Below are 24,469 nucleotides of genomic sequence, written 5' to 3' on the forward strand. Positions count from 1 at the left end.
TAAAATAAAATAAAATAAAATAAAATAAAATAAAATAAAATAAAATAGCCTGTTCCAAGTTAAAACTTTTGCTTGGAAAACTCCTCTACCAATTTCCCTTCTTGAGAAGCAAGGCAGTTCAGAAATACAGTAATACTATTCTTATGAATTTAGTTGGTTATTTTGCCTAAAGTATTTTGCCCTTTTTAGAAAATTTAACAGTCAAAACTTGTTTTAAAAACAAAGTTTCCCCTTCAAAAAATAGTTTATCTTCAAAGACAGAATCCTCTTTCAATTAATTTGACCCAAAGCCCTTCCCCCATTCATCCTTAAAGAACAGCTGGCCTTTTTGATTTGCCCTAAGAGCATTAGTTCAAAGAAATCTAGACATTTCAGAAAACCCAATTTTTCTTAAAGCTTGACCACAAAATACTAATCTTCAGCCAAGCATCTAAAGAGAAACACAGTGGGTTTCTTTATGTTCATGTACCAGGTTTCAGCGTTACATCAGAAAAAAATGACAGTAAATTGTGCAACACGAGATGAGTAGTATTCATTTGGGATTTGGGAAATCTATAAAAGAGTGAAATACACACTTGTAGAACAAGTAGAAAGAATGAAAATCAACCTCAGTTTAAATAAAACATGTATTGAAACCAATGACTACCCCAACATACAACAGAAGGCCGTTTTTTCCCCTGCTGTGTTGAAATTGCATGATGAGAGACTATCTCTTCTAGTTCTTTCTCTTGATGTACACTCCTTGCTGAGCTCAATTACAGCAGGTTTGAAGGAGCTGGAAGTGAGCATAAATGGAAAGAAATGATGCTTTAGCCCAAAGATTAGATAGCAGAGAAGCCAGAGATGTAGGAAACCATCCATCTCAGAGACACATGATCTACACAGACTGAAATTCAAAGCCCAGCTGAGAAGAATGTGGGATTGTATCTGTCTGAAAGACCATCTGCTGGGACAGCACCACTGACAACAGCATACTGGCAGGTATAAACTTTGAAATAATTCATGTTACACACAAACCAAGAGCAAAATCCTGTCAGAAAATCAACTTGTGTAGCACCAGCAGATGCGTTCCACTTTCAGACGCCATGCCTTATAAACATGTAGAAAAGAATGACTGCTATAGTCTTGATAGCATTTTTAAGGAAAATCTGAAAGTTTTAAAAAGGAAGTTGTAAAACTGTGGCTCCGGGCAGCCTGGTCTAGTGGTTGGTGATCCTGCACGTAGCAGGGGGGTTGAAAGTAGGCCATCATTGGGTCCTTGTCAACCCAGGCCATTCTATGATTCTATGAGTCTATGAAATAAAATGGAAGGTCTTGCCACTGGCCAAAAGGAGAGGGTGGAAAGTATATTTAGTTCTTGCATTCATGGTGGGTGTGGATATGGGACAGAGGCTGACAAACTCAGAAGTGGTATGGACTGAGGGAGCTCTGCTGTTCAATGTCTTTTCCAGAACAGGCACAGACGGCCATAAAGTGGATCTTGTGAAGCCAGAGTCCAAACAAGCAGACCCTCTTCATACACACTAAACAGATCTGAGGAACTTGTCAAAAGATATTATTACTTATGTAAGAGATTATCTGAGTTCAAGACACTCAAAAACCTCTTGTAAGAGTGGAATATTTCTTAGAAGAAAACTCAGTGTCTCATGAAATTCTCACAGCTGAAAACATGGAGCAATGATCTGAACCAGCTTGCTTATTGTTAATATTTAGAAGTCTCCCAAATGAGAGTTAATCAATAGATTAATTTTTGTTGTCATACCCACCAGCCGCAGTCCCTTCAGATTAATTCTTGAGTCATGATAGAAAGATGGCAGCAAATGCAGTATTTGGGATGCAGTGCAAATATAACCATCACTAATGGATACTAGTTCCATGATTTTACCACTTACACCTGTATGTAGCATGCATCTCATGTTTACAGTGCAGAATCAATGCAGAAATGTTAGCATTTTTTTCTGAAGATCTGAGAAGATAAACCTTTAGCAGTGCAAAGAAAAAAGAACATAACATATTTGAGACTTTGAAAGCATCGAATAGACAAACCCTTCTCATAATTGCGTTCTGCAGTTGCTGGTTTCAGCTGAGTTATCATGATGGAATGATAAATTAATCTAACAACAAAATAAATCTAAAAAATCCAGATATTAAGGTTCATAAGTTCTAGAGCCTAAGCATTAGAAGTGTCATTCTTCATTTGATATCATTAGTCAGTAGCTCACTGTGACTGGGCCCTATCCAGTTTGCATTTTTAGAGCAATATTCTGTCTAGAATCAGGTCACTGTCATAAATAAGAGCTGTTTGTGATCAGTCTGCCATGGATTATACTGTCGACCAGACTACTCAGGTCCCTTATGCACACATTCTCATAAACTACAGGTCATGCGGCATTTAAATTTACAGCAGCAACCATGGATATCCCTGAAGTCACAACAAGGGATAGAGTACTGCCAGAACAATACTCCATCCCCATTTTCACCCTTTCTTGCTCAGCTTAGATCACCTGATCCCAAACAAATGGCTACATTAGGATAGTATGCTGGGGTATATGCCTATAGCAAACAGCTTCTCTAAAGTAGGCATAGGTCATTTTCTTCTACTACAAATTCAAAATCAAATGTCAGACATCTTGTGTCCCTTGCTGAATTTAAAGGCATGTTTTGTCACTGGTTCACTCGATAATGCCAACTAGTTCTCTGGGCGCCTTTCCACAGTCATGCAAGTGATTACACTGAAGTCAACAGAAACTTTGGAAGCACTTCAGTGAGTTACTTAGCTGAGTAAGGATTTGTATGATCATCCTCTGCTGAACTTGGCTCTAACCAAAGCCCCATTCCAGTACATACATGAACAGCTCAAAATTAAAAAAAAATCCAGAAATCTCTTCTCACCATGTCAGAGTACATGGTGCAGCATATTTTAGAAGCATATTTTAGAAGTCCTGTTCAGTGTTGGTAGCAGATTGAAAACAATCGAAATACACTGCATTCATTGACTGAAACACTGCACAGCCAGATTTGCTTTACCTAAACCTCCCTGCAGACCCAACTGTGGGTGTACACCCACACTCACAGCTCTGCTACCAAGCCACCGAAAGGTCTGAAGTGAAAGGTCAGCAGACATGCAGAACCGAAAGAGAGCTGTGAACTCTCCCTTAGTACGAAAATGCTGGAGTAATGAAATGTTGCAAATAACTGTGGTTTGGCAAGAGAGCTCCAAGAGCACGCTGTGATATTCGCAAGCCAGAATGCGAAGTGCTTAACTGCAGATCAGAATTAAAGACTGACAAGCCCTCAGCAAGGCGCTTTCTCAGCCACATATCCTGTCAGTGCCCTGAGCAACCTTTTTATTTTGCTGACAAAGTAATCAGCGGTGAACCCAGGCCTGGTTAGTAACTGAAACTTAGCGGTACTACTGTACTACTCCGCTTCACAGTTTGACATTTTCCTATGCTTTGAGTTGTGCACTGAAAAAAAAAAAAAAAAAAAAAGCTACAAGGACCTTTATCCAGATCTCTGCCCTGTTCTCAGTGGCAGAAATTCCAGTAAGTCCCAGGATTACTCCACATCTCCACATAACTTCCAGTGCACTAGGGAAATAAACTGAGCAACCCCCAAGGAGGGAGCAAGCAATGGATGCTGCCTGGCTGTGTTTTGCTGATCTCAGCCCGAGGGCATTTTGGACAGCACCTGCAGCTGAGGATGCGCTGCCTGATTTTCAGAAGCGAAGCTCTCTCAAACCATTTGCTCACCCCTAAGCTTGCATTACTGTCCAACCCTGATCAGTGCTCTCTACCCAAGGACTCGTCCATAACACTAACGCGGCTTAGTTTGCCTGTGCTCGTGCAGGGTCACAGCTGGGTGCACGGGCCCCTGCCCACTTCTAGGGGAGAGCTCCCTGAACGCCTGCAGTGCATTTTCCAGATCCGCTCGTCCTCATCCACGGCAGACAAACGCTTTGTTACACACCCGCATACGACAGGAAGGCACCCCCCGCAGCCCCTCGGCCGCCGGGCCGCGCTTCCGACCCGAGTCCCTCCTCCGGCAGGGAGGGGCGCGGGGCCGGCGGTCGGGCCGAGAGGCCGCGGACTGCGGCGAGGCGGGCCGAGCGGCCGCGGGGGGGAACCGACGGAGCTCCGAAGGCCCGCGACCCACAGTCCCACCGCGACGCCTCCGGGGCCGAGCGGTGGCCGACGAGCGGCGCGGAGCGGCCGGGTCGCCGGAGGTGCCGCCCCGCTCGGCGCAGCCAATGGCGTGTCGCGGGCCGGGCCGCGTTGTGCAACGCGCCGGGCCGGGAAGGAAACCGTCACCCCGGGGGAAGCAGCGCTCACTCGGCATCTGTCGCGGCGGGAGCCCGGCCCGGCAGTCCGGCGAGGAGCCCGCGGGGCCGGCCTTCCTGCCGGGCATGAGCCGCCGCCGCTAGGAGCGGCGCTGGGCGGGCGCGATGACCCACATGCTGCGCGCGGCGGCCCGCCGGCTGCAATGGAGCCGCTCCAGCGCCGCGAAGCGCGCTGCCTGCCTGCTGGCCGCGGCGTACGGGCTGAAGGTGCTCTACCCCGTCCTCCGGCGGCGGCTGAGGCGGGCGGGCAGCCGCGCTGAGCCGGGCCGGGGGGCGGCGCAGGGCGGCGGCGGCCGGGGCAGAACCTCGCCGGCGGTCAACGCGGAGTTCTTGAAACAGCTGCTGGAGCTGCGCAGGCTGTTCTTCCCTAAGCTGGTCAGCGCCGAGCTCGGCTTGTTGTGCCTCCACTCCATCGCGCTGGTTTCCAGGACCTTCCTCTCCATTTATGTGGCGGCCCTCGACGGGAAGATCGTGAAGAGCATCGTGGAAAAAGAGCCCCGGAGCTTTGTCGTCAAGTTGGTCAAATGGCTGATGATCGCCATCCCGGCCACTTTCGTCAACAGCACCATCCGGTACCTGGAGTGCAAGCTGGCCCTCGCCTTCCGCACGCGCCTGGTGAATCATGCCTACGAGATCTACTTCGCCAACCAGACCTACTACCGAGTGATCAGCATGGATGGGCGGCTGGCCAACCCCGACCAGTCCCTCACCGAGGACATCATGATGTTCTCGCAGTCGGTGGCTCACCTCTACTCCAACCTCACCAAGCCCATCCTGGATGTCATGCTCACCTCCTACACCCTGATCCGCACAGCACGCTCCCGGGGTGCCAATCCCATCGGGCCCACGCTGCTGGCCGGCCTTGTTGTCTACGCCACGGCCCGCGTGCTCAAAGCCTGCTCGCCCAAGTTTGGCAAGCTGGTGGCCGAGGAGGCGCACAAGAAGGGCTACCTGCGCTTCATGCACTCGCGCATCATTGCCAACGTGGAAGAGATCGCCTTTTACCGGGGGCACAAGGTAAGGAGGGAAATCTGAGTGTTCTGGGCTTGCTTCCTCAGCACTGGAGCTGACCGGTGCTTCCCCTGCCACCCTGTGCACACACTGTGGTCCCTCTCACATTTAAACCTGTTTACAGCTTGCACTTCCCGTTTCCTAGGAAAATGCAATCTCACAGGCAGTGTCTGGGGGGAGCAGAGTGCAGTTCCCTTGTGCTCTGACAGTGTTCCTGTTTTGCAGCTGTACCCTGTGCTTTTCTAGAAAGCCGATCGTCACTATTGTTTTTTCCCCACCCAGTGCACTCCTCTTAACTCTTCCAGGCTTTTCTTTTCCCTTCCTTGTTTGTGAGCTCCCAGCTTTAGTGCTTCAGGAATCACTAGCAAGCCACAGCAGAAAGTCTAGGGGACGTCTTCGTGATAGCACAGAGACCAAAACAACCTTTGACACTCTTTTACATAGCTAAGCAAAGATGCAGTCATCAGAGCCTTAAAATAGCTTAAGTACAGTACTTCAGCAGCCATAGTTACATAAACTAATGGGTTGTTCTAAAGCCACCTTATGAAGGAATTCTTAGTATTTTTATTAGAAGTGAATTTTGGCTGTTACAGCTTTCAAGCATGACTTGGAAAAACAAGTGGTTTCACATGAGGTGAAAATGAAGACCGGTAACTAGCCTGAGGTGTTGCCAACTCTTTCAGTCCAAGCAACAATTATATAATGCAGATGGTTTGTTTTGGTAGAAGCGATCGTTCTCCAGGGCTGCCTACCATAGTGTTTGCAGTACAGCTAAATTAAACAGTTTCTTCTGTTCCCACATCTTCTGGCTTGAACTGAGTGCATGATGTCATACTGACTTGGAACTATCTTTGACTTGTTAAACCTCTTGGGATAATTCTCTCTTCCTCTAGGCCGTTCACAAAAACAAGAAGCATTGCGTTTCAGCAAAGAGCTCTGCAGATTTAAGTCAGAGATAATTGATCCCCAAACACTTTACAATTTGAGGAGTTTCGGTTGCTGTGAAACTCTTCAGCTGCATGTTCCATAAAGGATGTAGAATCAATCTTGTTTTGATTGCTAGAGTCAGCTATAGTGACAAGTCATATGTTCTTATATATATCAGATGCTAAAAGAACTGAAAGCTTCCCAATGTGGCATAAAGGGACAGTGACATAAGTAAGAGCCAGGTCCTCTGGCTTCAATAAAGCTGTGCACTTCTGCTGCTAGAATATGAGAATACAGCACTGTGACTATGGATTACTGCATGCTTAGGGACCACAGCTCTGGATACTTGATTAGTTCATGCACATGTGTGAATGTATCTTGGATGGCATGTATATTTTTGCTGTATTGCATAAATGTGTTTATTTAAACTGTAGGTGGAAATGAAACAACTGCAAAAAAGCTACAAGGCTTTGGCAGATCAAATGAATCTCATTTTATCCAAACGCTTATGGTACATCATGATAGAGCAGTTCCTGATGAAGTACGTCTGGAGTAGCTGTGGCATGGTCATGGTCGCTGTGCCCATCATCACCGCAACAGGATTTGCAGATGGCGGTAATACCATTTTTATGTATTTCCAAATGGCTCTGTAAAGTTACATCCTCAAAAGACTGCTTTCCTTCAGTGTTGTTCACATTTCTTTATTGTTCACAGCCTTTTTTTTTTTTCTTTTTACCACATCCGTGTCTCATGTGTAACTCAGGCATAGCAAGTCAGTTGGGGGAGGAGCAATGCAAAAGATACAGCTTAGAGCATAAAGCTGACAAAGAGTTATCATTTGGGACTTAAGGGGTACTCCCATGAGATTATAACGACAGTTGCAGTTCTCATTCACTGGCTGTCATTGGGATGCCATGCTGGTTCTTGCAGCAACTCCTACTATTTTAAAATACGATACTTCTTGCTGGCTTTCCTAGAGAGCTTATCTCCTTGTTCTGTAAACCACAGTGTAACTATAGCTAGTTATTGTATTACATGTTGGCTGTTAGGAACTGCTGTTTTTCCCTGACTCACTGGGAGAAGAGCAATGAAGGCTTTCGTGTCATCATTTTTTGACATTCTGTTGACATAACTTCTCCAAGAAGTGAATTGAGACTGTTGTTATTGTAAATGCTATAAAAAAAAAGAGAGCAGAAAGGAAGGTAGTTAGGGAGGGGAGATGAAGACAAGTCAGAGTTTGCCTCAACAGGTTGCCTTATGCACAGGTGGAATCGCAGAAAACGTTACAAACTCCCTAGGATTCATTAAGCATGGATACTACAACATAAGCAGGAGGATGAGTTTTGAATTTGGTACATTTAAATAGGAATAAAGGTGTTGTTTTCAGTGCAGGTTTTGATAAGGACGTTTCAGATCAGGGCTGTTCAGCTCAACTGACAAGCTCGGTTCGACCTGCCCACACATTATTTAGTAGTCTCACAATTGTGCTTGTGCGCGGCTGGGTGTTCAGCTGCCTGAGCTGCTGCCTGTCACATGGCTCAGGGGGCACCATATCAGCACCCTCGCTGGCATCCTGCTAACAGCTTCAGAAATATCAGAAGGTCCTGTTCCAAACAGAAGAGTTTGTAAAAACTCTTTCACCTCATGCAACTAGTGAAGGTTGTGCAAGCGGAAGCAGAAGTGCTGAGTGAGAATCACCATCGGTGTGAGAGTGCCATCATCAGTGTAACAGTCTATCTGCAGGATGAGAACGAGTGCAGTCAGAGAAAAGTCATTTGATTGCACATTGTATGTATCTCCCTGGTATTACGGCATGAATAAAAAATGAAAAAGACTGTCCTTTGTGAGGATTAAGCCACAGTGAAAGTATATAGAACAAATGATGGATAATTGATTTGTGTGCATGCTCAACCAAATAGCATTCTTGTTACTCATGAGTACATTTTTGGTAAATATTTTTGAAATGTAGAAAAAGAAGATACAGAGATAATTCATGTTGTAAAGCAAAGAATATTTGTACCAGCAACATAACGTTAGAGCGTGAAACTAGTATGGAGCCCTGAGGCATATTGTAATGGTTCTTCATAAACATGTAATTAATACTGACAAGTGATACTGTCAGAACCAGTGTGTAACAAGTATTGAAAGAATTGAGCAGACTTGGACTTGGATCAAACATTTATCTAGCTGGCAAAGCGGTGCCCTAGGCCTCAGCAGGTCAGGTGCTAGTTAATTCAAATCTGAAGGAACAGATGTTGGACTTCAGGACAAATTGCCAGAATAAAGTAAGTGCATAAAACTTGTTCTGTGATGAGACCTGAGACTTTGGTGTAAAGCAGCAGATTTCATACACTTCCTCAGGGGAAAGAAAGAAATCTTAAAAATATATATATATCCTGCAATAAAAGGAAAAAAAAAAAAAAAAAAATCATTTTTAATGGGGATATTTAGGAAATAGGACATTAACTGGCAAAGAGAAGATTTCCATTTGATGATATTTCTCATTTTTGTTGTATTAAACCTTTGGTGTTCCAAAGGTCTCATCAGTTTCTGAGAAGTAGCCATTTTTGAAAATAAGGCTCAGATTTTGGTGGACATAATGAACTCTTATTTTGGTTATAACACAAGATTGAGTGTCAATTACATAAATTAAAAGGGAAATATTTACATACTGCGTGAAGTAGGGGCAATCTGTCTGCACTGTTTCAGTGTCACACTTTTCAAACAGAGGCAAGTCCACAAAATGTTGATGGGTTAGACATGTAAGAGATGTTTTGAAACAGCAAAACAATCATAAATTCTGTGTAATTTTAATTTGTCAAATACCCCTTTTTGGAGTATGCTTAAAATGAACAGTATGCAGAGATGTCCATGTTGTTGGTAAGTGAGCAAGCCTGGGTGCTGGAAACAGCTGAAAGCAAATGCATCCAGGAGGAAATACTGCTTTAGGCCAGTTCCTAAATGATTTATTTTTGGTAGTTCTACATACTGTGGGCTGCATGAGCTATAATCCCAACAAAACCAGTAAAGTTTGGCTCTCTGAGAAATCAGAAACAAATGTTATTTTAGTTTCTAGCAGTGAGTTAACTGAATTCTTGCTATCACCAAAGTTTACTCTTCCTGGAGTGAAAATGACTTTGTAAATAAATGAGGCCATCATGTGCAGGAGTTTCAGAATCCCTCCTTTCTTTGCAAGAGACTTCATCTTCTCTCTCTCTTTTTTTTTTTAAACCATGACTCTCCTTGTGGCCTAAGTGGCTAGATTGCACACAATCAGATGACAGTGTACTCACTGGTTAAATTATTAAAAAATTACATTGTAGAAATATCTGAGGACAGGAAAAACATATAGCTGAGGTATATAAGCAAAGTTAATATATGAGAAATATAGAAAGTTTTCCACAGATGATCCATGTAATATTTCAGTGATTCAAAACTTAATTACGTAGGGATTTGTTTTTGATATGTCAGTAAAAAAGACAGTATTTAGATCCACGTGTCTAATAAAGATAGAAAGATAGGTCTGGCTTTGATACTGCCTGTAGATTTCTGGAATTTGATCTTGCCAGGGAGGTGAGGCAGTTCCCAAGTGAAAGAATATTGTTTGCTGTATTCTTCTTGGGGTCTGATGAACAGAGAAACTGTTCTGAGAGAAAGAGGTATCCTATTTAAACACGTCTTTAATAAGAGAAGAACTTACTGCTTTCTTATAGAAATATTGCCATGTTACAAAGTTTGCATCAAGACAAATGTCTCTTTCGTAAATAAGTAGGTAAATAAGCAAGGCTGAAAACCAAATATGCGAATACAAAAGCAGTAAAAAAGTGCTATCAAAAATCTGCTTCAGATCAGTGTTTAGGTTTCACTTTTACATATTTTGAAAAATTGTAAATTGGATAATTATATGTTAAGATGAAATTACCCAAGGAGACAAGTAGTATAAAAGAATAGGATATTTGGCATAAGAAGATGCATTTCGTACATTCCCTTTACCCTTTGTTACCAAGCTGTCTACGCTAATTACATTCAATGGTTCTTTCTGAAGGGTTGTTTTTATAGAGTTTAATTTTTTATTTAATTTAAAAGCTCACATTTTGATGATAATTTGATCTATGGAGATAATTTTCAGAAGAATATTTTAACAGTTTTCTTCTTTTAAAAAACTTTCAGAATTAGAAGATGGCCAGAAGCAGGCAATGGTTAGTGAAAGAACAGAAGCTTTCACCACCTCACGAAACCTACTGATCTCTGGTGCAGATGCTATTGAAAGGATTATGTCTTCATACAAAGAGGTATCGTACGTCAGTCATGTGCAAAACGTAAAGGAAGTAAAAGTAAAATGGGTTTACATCTAATGTAAAAATAAAAAAATATTATCTTTTAAGGTAAATACTGTCTCAACTAAATCTATGGTAAACTTTGAACTGATAGTTTGATCTTTAGAGTTAGGTCCACAATGAGTCTGAAGTGCACAGCTGTCGATATGATGCAACACAGATATTATCTTTAACACCTGTGTTCAGGTGCCATCAGAGAGCAATAGAAATTCCCAGAATCTGGCTGATAGAGGTTCAGAGCCTTCTTCTGCTTGGAGCACAAACCTGAGTTCAGGTTGTCCTCTTCTGAGTGGACCAGAGAATTGGGACTCTCACGTTGAAAAGTATATGAAATGCAGAAAGAACTGAACACTTATTTCCTGTCCACTTAAACTGTTCTGAACCTGTTATTTTTGTAAGTAATTTTGTACAGCAGAGAAATTTTATCAGGAAAAATCTGCTGTATGACTGCAAATAGCCCAGAAATGCAGGATGTTGTCTGGAGGATCAGATATGGGTGTCATCACCCTGGTTGCAGTCTGTCTGTGATCTCTCCAGGCGATTTCTCTAGGCACAGACTATTAAGCAAGTGAAAATCCAGGCAAAGCTGTTACTCTTCTCAGTGTTTCCTTCTGAATGTGGTTCTGTGTTTGTTGAGTTAGTTTTTGTTCGTCCTTTTCGTGGGGATGCCTTTTCCCAGTGCAATGGGAGGAGGCACGCACCGCAATCAAAGATTATGAATTCCTTTACTTGGAATCCAGCATTAATAGCTACAGCTTTTTAAATTGGAAGAGGAGGGGTAGTTTGGCACCTTCAAACAGTCTCTGATAAGGCCAGAGTCTGTGTTGTTTTTCCGCAGAGTTCTAATGGACTGTGATTTTGACTTATGCAGCTTTGGCTGTTTCCCTGCCTGACCTCTGCTCTAGAGGGACTGCCAGATAAGCTATTATGCACGGATGTTATTCTACTTTGTTTTCAATATCTAAGTCATTTATATGATCTGTGTGGGGACTTACAAACATTGTGCAATTATATTTTGGAAAAACAAATTCCTTGCAACACAGTAGTAACAGCTGAACAAATTCATGAGGTTTATCATATAGTGAAATTATAATGCAGCCAGCATGAGATCAAAAATCAGCTCTTTGAGCTTCTATCTTAAATTTACACTTTACTTTTCTTAAATACTGCAGTACTTCAACCAGTTTATCATTCCTGCTTTGTGGTTCAGGCAGTTTCCAATATGACAGCATGCTTCAATCCATTTCAAGTGACAGTGAGACTCCAGTTCTTGCCTACCCAATCCACCCAAGTGCCCATTTTCTAGTCAGCATTGTTTAGCTTGCAGATAAATTGGCTCATCTTTTGTTTGTGGGTCAATATTTAGGTGGTAGCACTTAGTGTTATGATGAGGCAAGTTTGTAGAATCATCGTTTGGAAACTTCCTACACATTTTTTTTTTGTTGTGGGGTGCAGTTGTTACGTTTTTCATTCACTGTGTGCAGGATTTTCTCCATCAAGCATCACTGCTTGTTGGTGGAATTGAAATATTGGCTGGTTATTCTCTTCAAGCTGAGTTTTTTGAGGTGTTGTGTAATTGTTAATCTCCAGTGGAGCACTGACCCTGTCTAGTACTCAGATCTGTGTCTAGTGCAGTGAAATTTTCACAGGATTGTTTCTCCATATATTGAATCTTTTTATGCCCGTTGCAGGTGGGATGAATTATAGCTTGTATGTATTTAACTACAGCAAGCTAAACATTTTATAATCTCATGCTGATTTTCTCACTATTCTTATCTTGCTCTCCGTGTTTACTATAAAAATCTTTCATTTTAAAAACATCTCATAATTCATACATAATAAGATGCCCAGGTTTAATTCTTTGCTGCCAGCAGATGGAGGTAGTTCTTTAGGAGTTTTGGCAATGTCAGTGCCTGTGAATAAGAAATCTCCTGGAGGAGAGATCTGTTCTTCCTGTTTTCACCAGGTGGTAACTGAGATAAAGGGATAAAAAAATCATAAAGCCCTACAAGAGACTTCACTATTTTAAAAATTCCCATCTGCAATTCAGGATCTCAGATTTGGCTCTGGTACCCGGCATGCAGATTATAGGACAATCATTTCTTTTCTGCGCAGTATTTTTCATTAGCAAATACCCTTGTGCTGCCTGTTTTACACAGGAGAAACACATCTTTCTCGCTGGAGATTTGAAGCACACAAGGAAGTAACCATATAATTACAGGTGCCTATTTTTCTAACTGCTGTCAGTCTGTATTTTCCTGGAAAATGGCAGAAATTTTGTTTTTTTCTTGTGTGATAGGCTAATTTGAACTAAGCCAGGAATTCTGCCTAGGTTAAAGATTGTACTGATCGATGAAAAAGAGCAGTCCCTGCAACCTCCTTATTTACTGGAGCAGTAGTAAATTACATTGGCTGGCATCTGTCCTCCTCAGACTGTGTCTGCTGGCTGTTACAAGCTGTGGGTGGCATTTTGGTTAGGACAGAATCTCAAAGGAGGAAGAACTGATAGGTGACAAAAGATGCATCACTGATCTTTCCAGAGTAATAACTGAGAATAGCTGGGAATGTTTTTCGTGAATCTTTGGCCAAGCATTTCATTTACAGAATCTGTGAAGTATAACTGCAATGAGGCATTTGCTGTTTCACAGGTTACTGAGTTAGCAGGATACACAGCCCGTGTCTACAACATGTTTTCTGTCTTTGATGAGGTGAAGAGAGGCATCTACAAGAGAACTGCTGTTATTCAAGGCGCTGAAAACAACAGTAAGAATGAAGATAAAATAGAATCACATGTCAATGGACCCTTAGAAATCAAGGGTAATTAAGTCACATTTTTTTATATCTTTCTCCTGGGGGAATGCCTGGTTGGGGCAGAGGGCAGTAGATGAACAGGATTTGTTTCTATAACAAATCATTCTCTCAGTTTTAGTGCCCTAGAGACCGTGTTGCCTTCTGTTTTATCTTTCTGCTGTTTTGTAACTCGGTGCTTGTGCAGTGCTTTTCTAGAACGTTTCCACAGAGATTGCTCAAATGTTTTCTGTGAAAACTTACAGTGAAAAAGGTATTTCAGCTGTACTATTTTAAGTGGTGGTTGTGGTGATGGTATTATTATCACTGCATAGACAGTGCCTGCTTTCCTCTAACTTCTTTTTTTTCAGAAAAAGGAGACTGTAGCATTTTCATTTTCAAACGTAATTATTTTGTTTAGGGTAGGAGGGAAAGAGAAATTGGTTTAGTAGTTTTTGACAAAAATAATAATTTGTTTTCAGTTACTCTCAGCCTTTGCTCACCTTTTCATCTTGTAGTGAGGATATTCTACCAGAAATGTGCTGATGGCTCTCTCTGCACCCCTCTCCCAAATAACCTGATGAATATGCAGCTTCTTCCTCCCATCCCTAGCTTGTATCATTCTGGAGCCTCTGTCTTTCTGTCTGCACCCTTCACAAAGCATTTCCTGTGTTCATCTATTTCTTATTGTGCTCCATTATACACCATCTCCCTTTTTTATCTTCTTTGGTGTTGGAAAACCTCATTCTCACCCTCCAGTTTCTGAAAACTTAAATCTCACTAGAGTGGAAAGCACCAGAGCGCTCTTTACGAAATACTTTTTCAGAGACTTTCAATGGCGTTACCCTTCTGCACAAATTTCTCAATGGTCTCCTGAGAAGGCCCTTCGAAATGGTGTGATGCAGTGCAGTGGATACCTGTGGAAACAGCTGGTGCCTTAATCTTGTAGGTCTTGGCAGTATCTGGCTGGCATTTGATGCTGTACAGCTGTTAACATTTTGTCATGTACGAGAGAAAAATTCATTTCATTATTTGAAACAGCAAAGTAATTTTGGGGCCATTTAGATAACTCTGTATTTTAAAAATTAAAGGTAATACATTCAGATGTGAAAGAATACCTGTTTGTGTTTCCTTTTGAGCTTTGATTCCACCTGTGTGGCACATCTCACCTAGTCTGAATTCCCCCCATGTTGCAGTGGCTAACATTGGTATGCAGTGGTTGCAGGCTCTCAGAGGCAGCTGGCCAGTACGGAACTCTAGGCACAAGGACTTAAGCAGAATTGAGGCCAGATGAATCTAGGCCACAGGTCCTGGACTTTTTTTGACAAGAGCCATTGTACCATTCTATGCTGGCTTTCCTCCTTTCTTTCAGTCTTGGTACTTTAGAAATCCCCACAGAGTGGATTTTTATGTGGATAAAAGTACACGTGATCACATGCATGTGCATTTCCACTGTTAGAAAACTGTCAATATTCACAGCTCTTCCACACTCCTTTTAAATTGTCCAGTACAAACTTATGTACCTGAAGAATGACTGTGCTTTGCCTTGCATTCACCGTTGTCAATAAGAACATTGTGAAAATATGGGAAGTATTAGAATATTTTTAACAGATGATTATATTGCTATGTATGGAAGGTATCTAATATTCAGAATTTTAAAGTCGAATATGTTTGTATACATTTGTACAGAAGTTCTGTAAAATTGTATTTCTCATTACAAGGTTTAAAAGCGCACTGTGGTTGTCAATCATTCTGACTTTTGGGAATGGGAATTAAGTTTACTTACTACTTAGCTTACTATTATGTGTCATACATCCTTTTTTAAACTACAGTTTTTCTCCTGTAATTGCATTCTTCAGAAACATGAGTGAATTTTGCAAATTTGCTTGAGATCTTCTCCACAGTTAGGTGCCAACTCAAGTGCAAATATTCCTGTAGTTGGAGTGAAAAAAGGTACAGCCCTTTTCTGAGAAATGTCTTGGCCAAATCTGTCTGCCTGTTCATGAACCTGTGAGAACTGCATGGCTGATGGGGGGTGGTTGATCTCCCAGCTGTATATCAAGTGCCATTGAGGAGTCTGAAGGTAGTGGAGCCTGTCAGTGGTATGAGAAGGTTGCAATCATGGCTTTTTTTCAATAGCAAAACAGTTTTGTTTTCCATAGTTTCATGTTGGTGCTACTGAACTGTTTCAAATGAAACTTATGTTAGGGAAAAATAGCACTTAGATTGATAAATGAATGAGAATTTTTTTTTCAGCTTGCTTTAATTTGACAAAGTTGGAAGCAGCTGAACAAATAGCCTTCTAATAGAGGACGTGAGACTTTAACCTTAGCTGAAGGAAATACTACCAGATCCTGTTGTAATGAGCTTAACTTTTCTGTAGCTTCATTTTCCTTTGTTCAGGTTAATCTAAGTTTTAGAAGATGCAGTCTTCTGATACAAAGGGAAATCCTGTTTGTTTGCTTCTTGTATGTAATAGTAATTTCTGGTACTTGTCTATGAGCCTGGTTTTTTTAGGTTCTGTTAGAAGGGTGTATATATATATATATACAATGAAGAGATGTATATTGTGTATTTATGATAAACTATAGGATTCATTACACACTCTTGGCTAATACTGACAGTGTAATTCTGACCTGCTAAGATTTACTATCCAAATTTTTCACTTGAGGAACCTGGGGAGCATAAAACAGTTTCTGAACGCGCTAACTTATGCTTCCCAGCTGTGCACGAAGGCTGTTGGGTATCATTGCTTCATGGGAAGTTTCAAAAAACATTAAGTGTTGCTTTTTTTTTTCTTTTTAGGAAAAGTTATTGATGTTGAAAATGGAATAATTTGTGACAATGTTCCTATTATTACCCCGAATGGCGATGTGGTGGTTTCCAGACTAAACTTCAAAGTAAGATGATATGCAAGAATTGTTGCCATCACATTAACATAAACAGCACAGAATTCATGTACCTTATGTTAAGTACTTGGCGGAGCATATGGATAAAAGGGGAAGTCCAGAAAGGTAGGCATAGTAGCTTTGTAGAGGCAGACTTGTGTAGTGCTCAAAGAAAAAGAAGAGAGGATTTATAGTGCTGCTGACACATGAAAAATTAGACCTAGGATTTTAAAAGGTGTATGTGAGAGTCCACATCCGTGTTAGGTAACATCAGTAAAATTGGGATGCTTGGCTCACATGGGCTCCTTTAAAAGTCTGAGTTCACAGCAACTGTGAAAAAGCTGAGCCTGTTGTTAATTTTACCTGACAACCACGAAGAACAGTACTAATAGTTGACAGCATGCTTCGCAGTCCTTTACACTGCAACAGTGGAGTCTTTACTCAAAAAAAAAAAAAAAAAAGTTTTAAAAAGACTGTTGTAGCTACACTTGGTACTGTTCTCTGTCCTTTACTGCATTTCTGCCATATGTATCCTGATCTTATGTTCCGATGCAGATGGTATTGTTTTTAAAAATGGTTGAAATGACTGGAACAGTAATATGAATAATTGCAGCAGGCTCTTTAATTCAGCTAAAGCAGAGTTTTTTCTCTCTTCACATCTGTATGGAACTGGAGTAGTTGAATTAGCAGTGCAGGGTCCTAGTTACAGCAAAGCTTCCAATGGCTCCAGTGTAGGAATTGCAGATTTGTGAAATTACAGCTTTACAACCAAAGGGACAGTTATATTTATTTCTTTGGCTCAACGAAGACATTATGTAATGCAATTATAATATAACAATCAATGTGTTTATATAAAATATTGACATTGTGATTGTGCATGAATATACACTCATATATACACAGAGTCCTGTTTAAATGAATGAAACCAAATGTATTGCACCCAAAATAACACTGGTAATTATATTTTCCAAATCATTTGATCAAGCTCACTTTGCTTAAATTAGTATTACTGATGGCTTGGCACTGCTCTTTGTGCTGTTAACAATTTTGGACTGAATTTACGTTAGAATAATTGATTCTGACTGTGATGGATTGATGGAATGATATAATTAGCATAACTTATAGAAATACTCAGACTTTATAGAAATGATTTTTATTCTTATATTTAATTCTACAGTTTTCAGAATGATTGCACTAAAAAAATATGCAGGTAATTCATGAAAAGGCTTAATAATTTGATATAAATGCTTGCATAACTCCTTCTGGGGGCCTTAGAGCACTGCACAGTAACATCTTTTCATTTTCATTATCACTATAGGTTGAAGAGGGCATGAATCTTTTAATCACTGGTCCCAATGGGTGTGGAAAGAGTTCACTTTTCAGAATTTTAAGCGGTTTGTGGCCTGTGTATGAAGGAATCCTCTACAAACCCCCTCCACAGCACATGTTTTATATACCACAAAGGTATGTGATACCTATTTATCTGGTTACATGAATTTTGACCCTGCTGCTCTTATTTTTGATCTTACATTTCTTACAGCCTAGTTACAAGGGGCTAAGCACCACCTCAGCTGCACTGGGAGTGCTAAAAAATATTGATTCCTTGTTGTTGCTGATGCAAATCTTCAGTTGCTGGAAATGGGTAGCTGATGTACATCTTGTGGTGGCTGCACTCCCCCAATGGCTAATGAGTTCTGGTTGATTGGGATCACGGCAACAGACTAGAATGTGAAACAGTTTGAAATAGACCTAGTATATTCCCATTTCACTTTAAAACTCTAAATCAAAACCAGTGAGGATATATGGTTTTCCAAATTTTGAATTGTTCAAAATAATTGTAACAACTTCAGCTCTTATACTTCAAAACAAGAATCTAATCAAATAATAACTGCAAACTGCTTTTTTTTTTTTTTTTTTTTTTTTTAAATAATGGATGCTTGTTTCACTGAAGGAAACATGGCTGTTTTATTCTTCATTTGTGTTCTGACTTGTTGTTGGACTCTAACATAATTTATGCAATTGATCCTAAAATGTCTCCTTGGAGACTTCTAAATAGGTTGTTTTGTGGAAGCAAAATCAAACACTGAGAATGTTTGATTGCTTTCTGTAGTTCATTTCTTCCCATGGGCAAAACAAATATTCATGATACAGTCTGTAGTCTTGTTTAAAAATACAAGCTATTAAGCTGAATGGAAAATAGTAACTGATGAACAGATTTTCCTTGCTGCAAATGAAGGTAACATAGAAAATTTATCTATAATGTTTTCAAATTTATGTAAAATTTATTGCCAGCCACTGTCATAAATGTTCTACATGGAGACAATTTTGAAGTTGAAATAGTGACATGTAATGTTCTAGATTCTCCTAGAAATAATTGCATTATTTGAATGCTATTATGTAGACAAGAAAATTGATTTGGAAGTTGGGCAACAAAAGCAAATTACATACGTGTGTTTACATACCTACACACAGTCTTCCTAGCAGAAAATCAGGAGGACTTGATTGTGCAAGATGTGAAGTTGGAAGGTGAAGTATATGAGGTTTCTACTTCAGCACCATTATTTTATGTCTTTTCTTTTAACAAAACCTCATACTAGCTTTAAAGTCATAGATTTCTGTGTTAGTGTCTTCATGAAATACTGACTTTCATGAACACTTCTGCAAGAACCACATTCTGGTTGTATAAGAAATTAGGGGTTCTGCAGTTGAATTCTTGTTTTTTGTCTCATGTTTATGCCTGCACAAATATCTCTTCTCTGAGATATACTGGCATACATCAATCATGGTTAGGAAGAAGTAAAACGTGTGGAAAGTTACTTCATGGCCTCTTTCGTTGTATGTATTTGTCTGAGAAGGTTACTGCCATGTTTTAAGTTGATGATTACTGAGTACCTGCAGTTCTTAGTTCGTAATTATAAGGGATATATATATGTCTCTCTCTCTCTATATATATATGTATATATAGATAGATGTAGATATGTCTATATATGTCCTTTATATCCCTTTCATATGCAATTTTACAAACTTTTATGGAAGATGGTGTATAAAAATCTAACAGGTTAATTAAGTACAGTAAGTGATTACAGAAACATGTATAAGGTGATTACAAAAATGTGATTTCTTGTTTTTATTCTCTTCAGTGGAAGGCTGTAAGGCATTGGGGACATGATTTTTTTCTTTTGCTATGTTCAAAATCCCTGGTGAGAAGCAGTTCTGTGTAATAATTAGTGATAATTTTAAGAGTACGGAATGGTTGTGGAAAACAGTATTTTTATTTATTCTTCTGAAGAAAATATAAATATACAAACAAGTAAAACTAGTTTTGGAGACACTCTGCCTCGTTTCTTTAGTAAGTCTTTACTCAGTTTTTCTTTTTTGTTCTATTTCACTTCATCAAACTTTGAACTCCACACAGAGTGGTTCTTGTTTTTGTTTTTTTCACATTGGTTTTCCTATCCTCAAATCTCAAAGATTTTATCTTTGCAGTAGCTATAAAAGTTACAATCCTTGTTTTACTCTTTTCTGATGAATGCATGCAAAAATTTCAACGTTTTTGAAGTCTCTGCTAATGTTAGGTGGTTCAATTTGAAATAGACAAGGTTTTTATTTTTGAGAATATTCAACCCTTCTGTAGCACATTTTGTGTTAAGTTTTGGTAATTCCAACTGTATTTCCAGTATTCCTTGCAGTCTGATTGCAGATAGTGAACAATAGTGAACATTTTGGTTTAAGTGACCTTACCTGCTTCTACTCTATAGTCAGATCAGAAATAAAGAGATGACAAGGGCAATATTCACTAATGTTATCACTGTGTGACAGGCTGAATGCTGGGCCATCACTTTTCTCATCAGCTTGAGGCCTTCATTCAGGCAATTGAACAAAATGCTTGATGAAATGTTTTTCAAAACAGTACTTCTGAATTCCCACTGTGTGAAATGTTGCTAAGATCAGTTTCATTCTTAGATGACACAAAAGCTATTCTCTTTTTTTTGTTGCAGAAAATCTTGAGTTTCAGCCACTTCTGTTCTCGGTGTGGTACTAGTCCCTTCTCAGAGCAATATCTGAGGCTGACTTGCCTGCAGCCCTTCCCACTGATGTCCCCTTTAGTCTTGAAGAATCAAGGTTCTCATTGTGTTCGGGCAGATTTTGTAAGGGGCTGTTCGGGGGAACTCAATCCTATCTGGGTTTTGATTTCTGTAAGCATTATTTGTTTTTAGCTGCTTTCCCCTAATTTTGCAGTGCTGGAATAGTTTCCTCCAGCACACTTCTTCATTTCAGATATCTCAGCCAGCAACTAGGATTCAGCTTGCGTCTCTGCCATCCTCTTTGACCCCAGAAGTTGGCATACGCCATCTTAGCAGAGGGCCCTGAAGGTATCACTGCTATGCAGTCCATCCTGATAGCATCCCCCAGGAGAAAGGGTGCAGTGTGGAGGTCAGAGAATCATAGGGGTTGGAAGGACCTCTAGAGATCATGGAGCCCAATGCCCTGCTAAAGCATGCTTCCTGCAGTAGGTCGCACAGGTAGGCGTCCAGGTGGGTCTTGAATATCTCCGTAGAAGGAGACTCCACGTCCTCTCTGCCATCCTGTTCCACTGAGGCCATCGTGCTGTTCCTGGATTGTCTCCAGGAGATCTGAGGGACGTTGCCACGCCTTGACTCCACATGAACTCTGCATCCTTTGTCCCACATACGGGGTTCTTTCACCCAGTGTGCAGTTTGCCAATTCCACATACAGAGCCAAGATTTTCTTATTTCAGTTTTGCGCAAGGTTGGGGCCAGGTGGTGATACCATAAAGATAGCACGCCTTCCCAGATCACAACATGATATCGATGTAATTCTGTGCGTGCATTTGTTGTTTACAAGCAAAATCAATAGATAGATCTTACTCCATAGTTTTCTATTAACTATGTATCCCAGTTAGCATGCATGCTGCCTGCTGGTGTCTAGCAGGGCTTTTTGCATCAAAGTGAGATGGTGGTTGCAATCTCATCCTGCCACCTTTACCTTTCTCCAGGTTGCTAGATTTTGCAGACGTGGCTGATTTTTTTTTATGACCTATGCCATTCAGGTGTTCCTGTTTTTCAGTTCCATTAGTTTCTTGCAGAGAACAATCTTTTTTTCTTTTTTTTCTTTCTTTCTTTTTTTTTTTTTTTTAATGCTTTTGGTTAGTTTGTTGCTAGTCTACTATTTTATTTTACTGAACAGCAGTTTTGTATTATCTTTTCTGGTTCTGTTATCCTGCTAGACTACAGCCATAGAAGACCTTTTAGACACCATTAAGGTATTCCATTTCCAAGGGTAACAGTGAGTGACAGAGGGTAACATTTCCCAGTGAGTGACAGAGAGCAGTCTTTTGGCAAGAATACTCCCTGTTGTGGCTGAATATTCTCAGCTGTCTTGGTGCAGGTTTGGTAGGCTCAGAAATATGCCCCATGACTTTTAAGGCCTTTGTATTTGGATCATACAGTCATTAAGGTTGGAAAAGACAACTAAGATAATCTAGTCCAACCATTGACCACCATGCTCACTAAACCATGTCACTGAGTGCCACATTTCCACATTTCTTGAACATCCCCAGGAATGGTGACCCCACCATCTCCCTGGGCAGCCTGTGCCAATGCCTCACCACTCTTTCCAAGAAGAAATTTTGCACCCCCTAGTGCAAATCTTTTAGGTATTTGTGGGTCAGTGTGACTGTATTGGGATGCCTTTAAGAATTCTGAGCTCCTTTGTTTTCCTCATGCATTTGCTGTCTGGGCTTAGAGAGTCTGTAAACATCTGAAGTGAGTTTGTCAACCGCCTATGTAAGAAGGGCATGGCCTGGTTCCATTCTCTTCCCAAACAGGTGGAGTTTGTTGAAATATCTGGGAATTGTGCATCTAGATTGTGCTCCAGATCAGAGGGAGGGAAGGGGTACCATTCTAAGAGTTGGTGCAGAAGTCTCACATTGCTTCTGCAAACCACTGCACTAGCAAAAATACTAAGAATGACTTGAAGGAGATTCAGTTTCAGATTGAAATTTACACATTCCTGGATCAGATGTGGATTGCCTTATGTGGTCCTTGTATTTTTTGCTTCCTTTATTCCACCTCGAAGTGATCTTTAAAACCTCATTTATTTATGGCCAAAATATATTACACACTTAGTTGTTTGTTTGTTTTTTCCATCCCTTCTTGGCTCTAAAATACATTTAGAATTTCGGTAGTGGTTTGCAGATCGTTCCAAAGTCCTGAGTTTAGAGCTGCTTATCTTGGAAGTTCACACTGGTGCAACCATTTAATTAACTCTGTACAAATTGCTGCTTGGTCAGAATTGCTTTCTGTTTGTTATTAGAAATAATTCTAACACATCAGACTGGAAAAAATTGTGCCATGCCTCCATTTCATCACCTACATATTGCAGTATAACTTTAGGGAAAATTTAGATTCCGCGTGAAGAGAACTTGGGATTGGTAAGACGGTATCACCTGGGTTCCATCTACATCATACTTTGATTTGTTGGATAAGTGAGAACTAGGGTGGAGCAAAAGTCTCTCAAATTGGTGGATGTCTATTAGTGCACTGAATTAGAGCAGCACTGTCACGTTTCATTGTTGTCCTAAGGACACTGAAGGTGGCACTTTGTGAATCGATACAGTTACCATGGAGCCTGGTAAGAGTTTCTTCCTGTGTACCTGTGGCTGAATGTAATTGTGCCTCAGCCTACTTTGCTTCTTCAAGTCATGTGGAAAAGAACCTTATCTGCTTATGGGTGTTGATGTAAAACATGGTAACCTCTAAATAAGAAAATATTCTGCTGAAAAGATTATTTTTTAATCTCTGTTCCTAGTGTTGAAGTGTTTGTGGTATTGCAAAAGCGCATGGGAAACCAAGTGTTTTTGCAAAGTTCAAAGGCTACATGCAGAAGTGTGATATATTAAAAAGCGAATTATCTCACTGTATACTCCAAATTTTATGACAGTGCACTGTAGTTACACTGTAGTTAGCTTAGACACTGTAGTTAGCTTTACCTAGCCTTATGCAGGCTTTTAAACAGCATCTCAAAGAGTCCACATTTTTGTAGATTGCTTAGCATCATTATTCTGCTTCTTTGGATTTTTACCTCTCTGAAGTCATTGTGAGATATTCTTTTCCCACTTATACAGGGCCCAGCCCTCCTGAATTTGGCAGTCACGGTTCTGATGGATGCTGATGGGCCACATTGCCCTTTTGAGGAGCAGGGAATGTAAACCTAAGGCTTTCTGTGAGCACAGCTCTGTGCTGGCTGTGACGTGCGTATGAAAGAGAGGTGGGCAAAAAGGAGGGAGGCTTTCTGTCTTCCCTTTAGCAGTCCAGCACTAGTGTGGTGCCAAAAGCAGCTTGTTTTCAAGGATGGATCACTGTTATGAAATGGTCATTTGAGAAAGCTTAACAAGTCTCACCACCTCTCATTAGAGCCTTAGTAACTGTCAGAGCATGTATTCTTATGTCTTCTTCTGCATCTCATTTTCTCCTTCTCAAAGTCAAATTCATTTGTGTCAATCACCTCTTTGAACTACTTTTTTTAATAACTGGTCAAGAAGGTAGCATGTGGGTGAAGAGGAATGCTTGTGGATGGGAAGGAATGATGACGACTCAAATCAGAATTCAGAAGCATTGTTTGAAATAAAACATAAGTAAGAAATATGCCTAGTGGGTAGCATGAGTATCAATGCTAGGTACAAGATCACAAGATGTGTGTTATGCTTAGCAGTACTTAAAGAGTTAAAGAAGCAATCAATCCTTTAATAGCCCATCAGCAATGTATGTAAAGTTGGTCTTATTTCTCCAGATTGTGCCCTATTCCAGCTGTTTGCCTTCAACGTGAGAGGGAAGTTTCAGTGGAATTAGTGAGCTTAATCTCACTGTTGCTCTCAACTATAAGTCTCAGCTAATTCACTTGTTAGGAAACTCAGATTCTGCGTATGTTGGCTCTCTTCTACTTGGTTCTTCTTTCTTTGATTATAAATGCCAGCAGAACTTTACACCTACGTACTTGCAGGCTACCTTGACGACAGCAATAGGAATATATTTCATTGTCTCTGCACTGTAAAGCTGCAGAGAAAGCTGCTGTCACCATAGGGATATTGATAAAAAACACTGTCTTATTTGCACTGAGGCAAGTAACACGCAGCCCTTGTTGGTTCCAAAGCTTTTTGC

General features: G+C 40.6%; 2 protein-coding genes across 2 annotated transcripts in view; one reads left to right on the top strand and one right to left on the bottom strand.

Moving 5' to 3' along the window:
- CUNH12orf40 (chromosome unknown C12orf40 homolog) overlaps positions 1–4,407 on the bottom strand; it is a 19,311-nt gene extending 14,904 nt beyond the window's left edge. The window contains exon 1 of the mRNA XM_042872735.1: positions 3,970–4,407. Coding sequence (XP_042728669.1) covers positions 3,970–4,407 — 438 coding nt within the window. The remainder of the gene's footprint in view (positions 1–3,969) is intronic.
- Positions 4,408–4,444: 37 nt separating this feature from the next.
- Positions 4,445–24,469, top strand: part of ABCD2 (ATP binding cassette subfamily D member 2) — a 42,027-nt gene continuing 22,002 nt past the window's right edge. Inside the window, exons 1-6 of the mRNA XM_042872637.1 lie at positions 4,445–5,356; positions 6,712–6,892; positions 10,448–10,569; positions 13,263–13,431; positions 16,207–16,301; positions 17,608–17,753. Coding sequence (XP_042728571.1) covers positions 4,445–5,356; positions 6,712–6,892; positions 10,448–10,569; positions 13,263–13,431; positions 16,207–16,301; positions 17,608–17,753 — 1,625 coding nt within the window. The remainder of the gene's footprint in view (positions 5,357–6,711; positions 6,893–10,447; positions 10,570–13,262; positions 13,432–16,206; positions 16,302–17,607; positions 17,754–24,469) is intronic.

The sequence above is a fragment of the Lagopus leucura genome, unplaced genomic scaffold (genome assembly GCF_019238085.1).
Source record: "Lagopus leucura isolate 7727_CA_CO unplaced genomic scaffold, USGS_WTPT01 Super-Scaffold_100008, whole genome shotgun sequence".
NCBI lineage: Eukaryota > Metazoa > Chordata > Aves > Galliformes > Phasianidae > Lagopus > Lagopus leucura.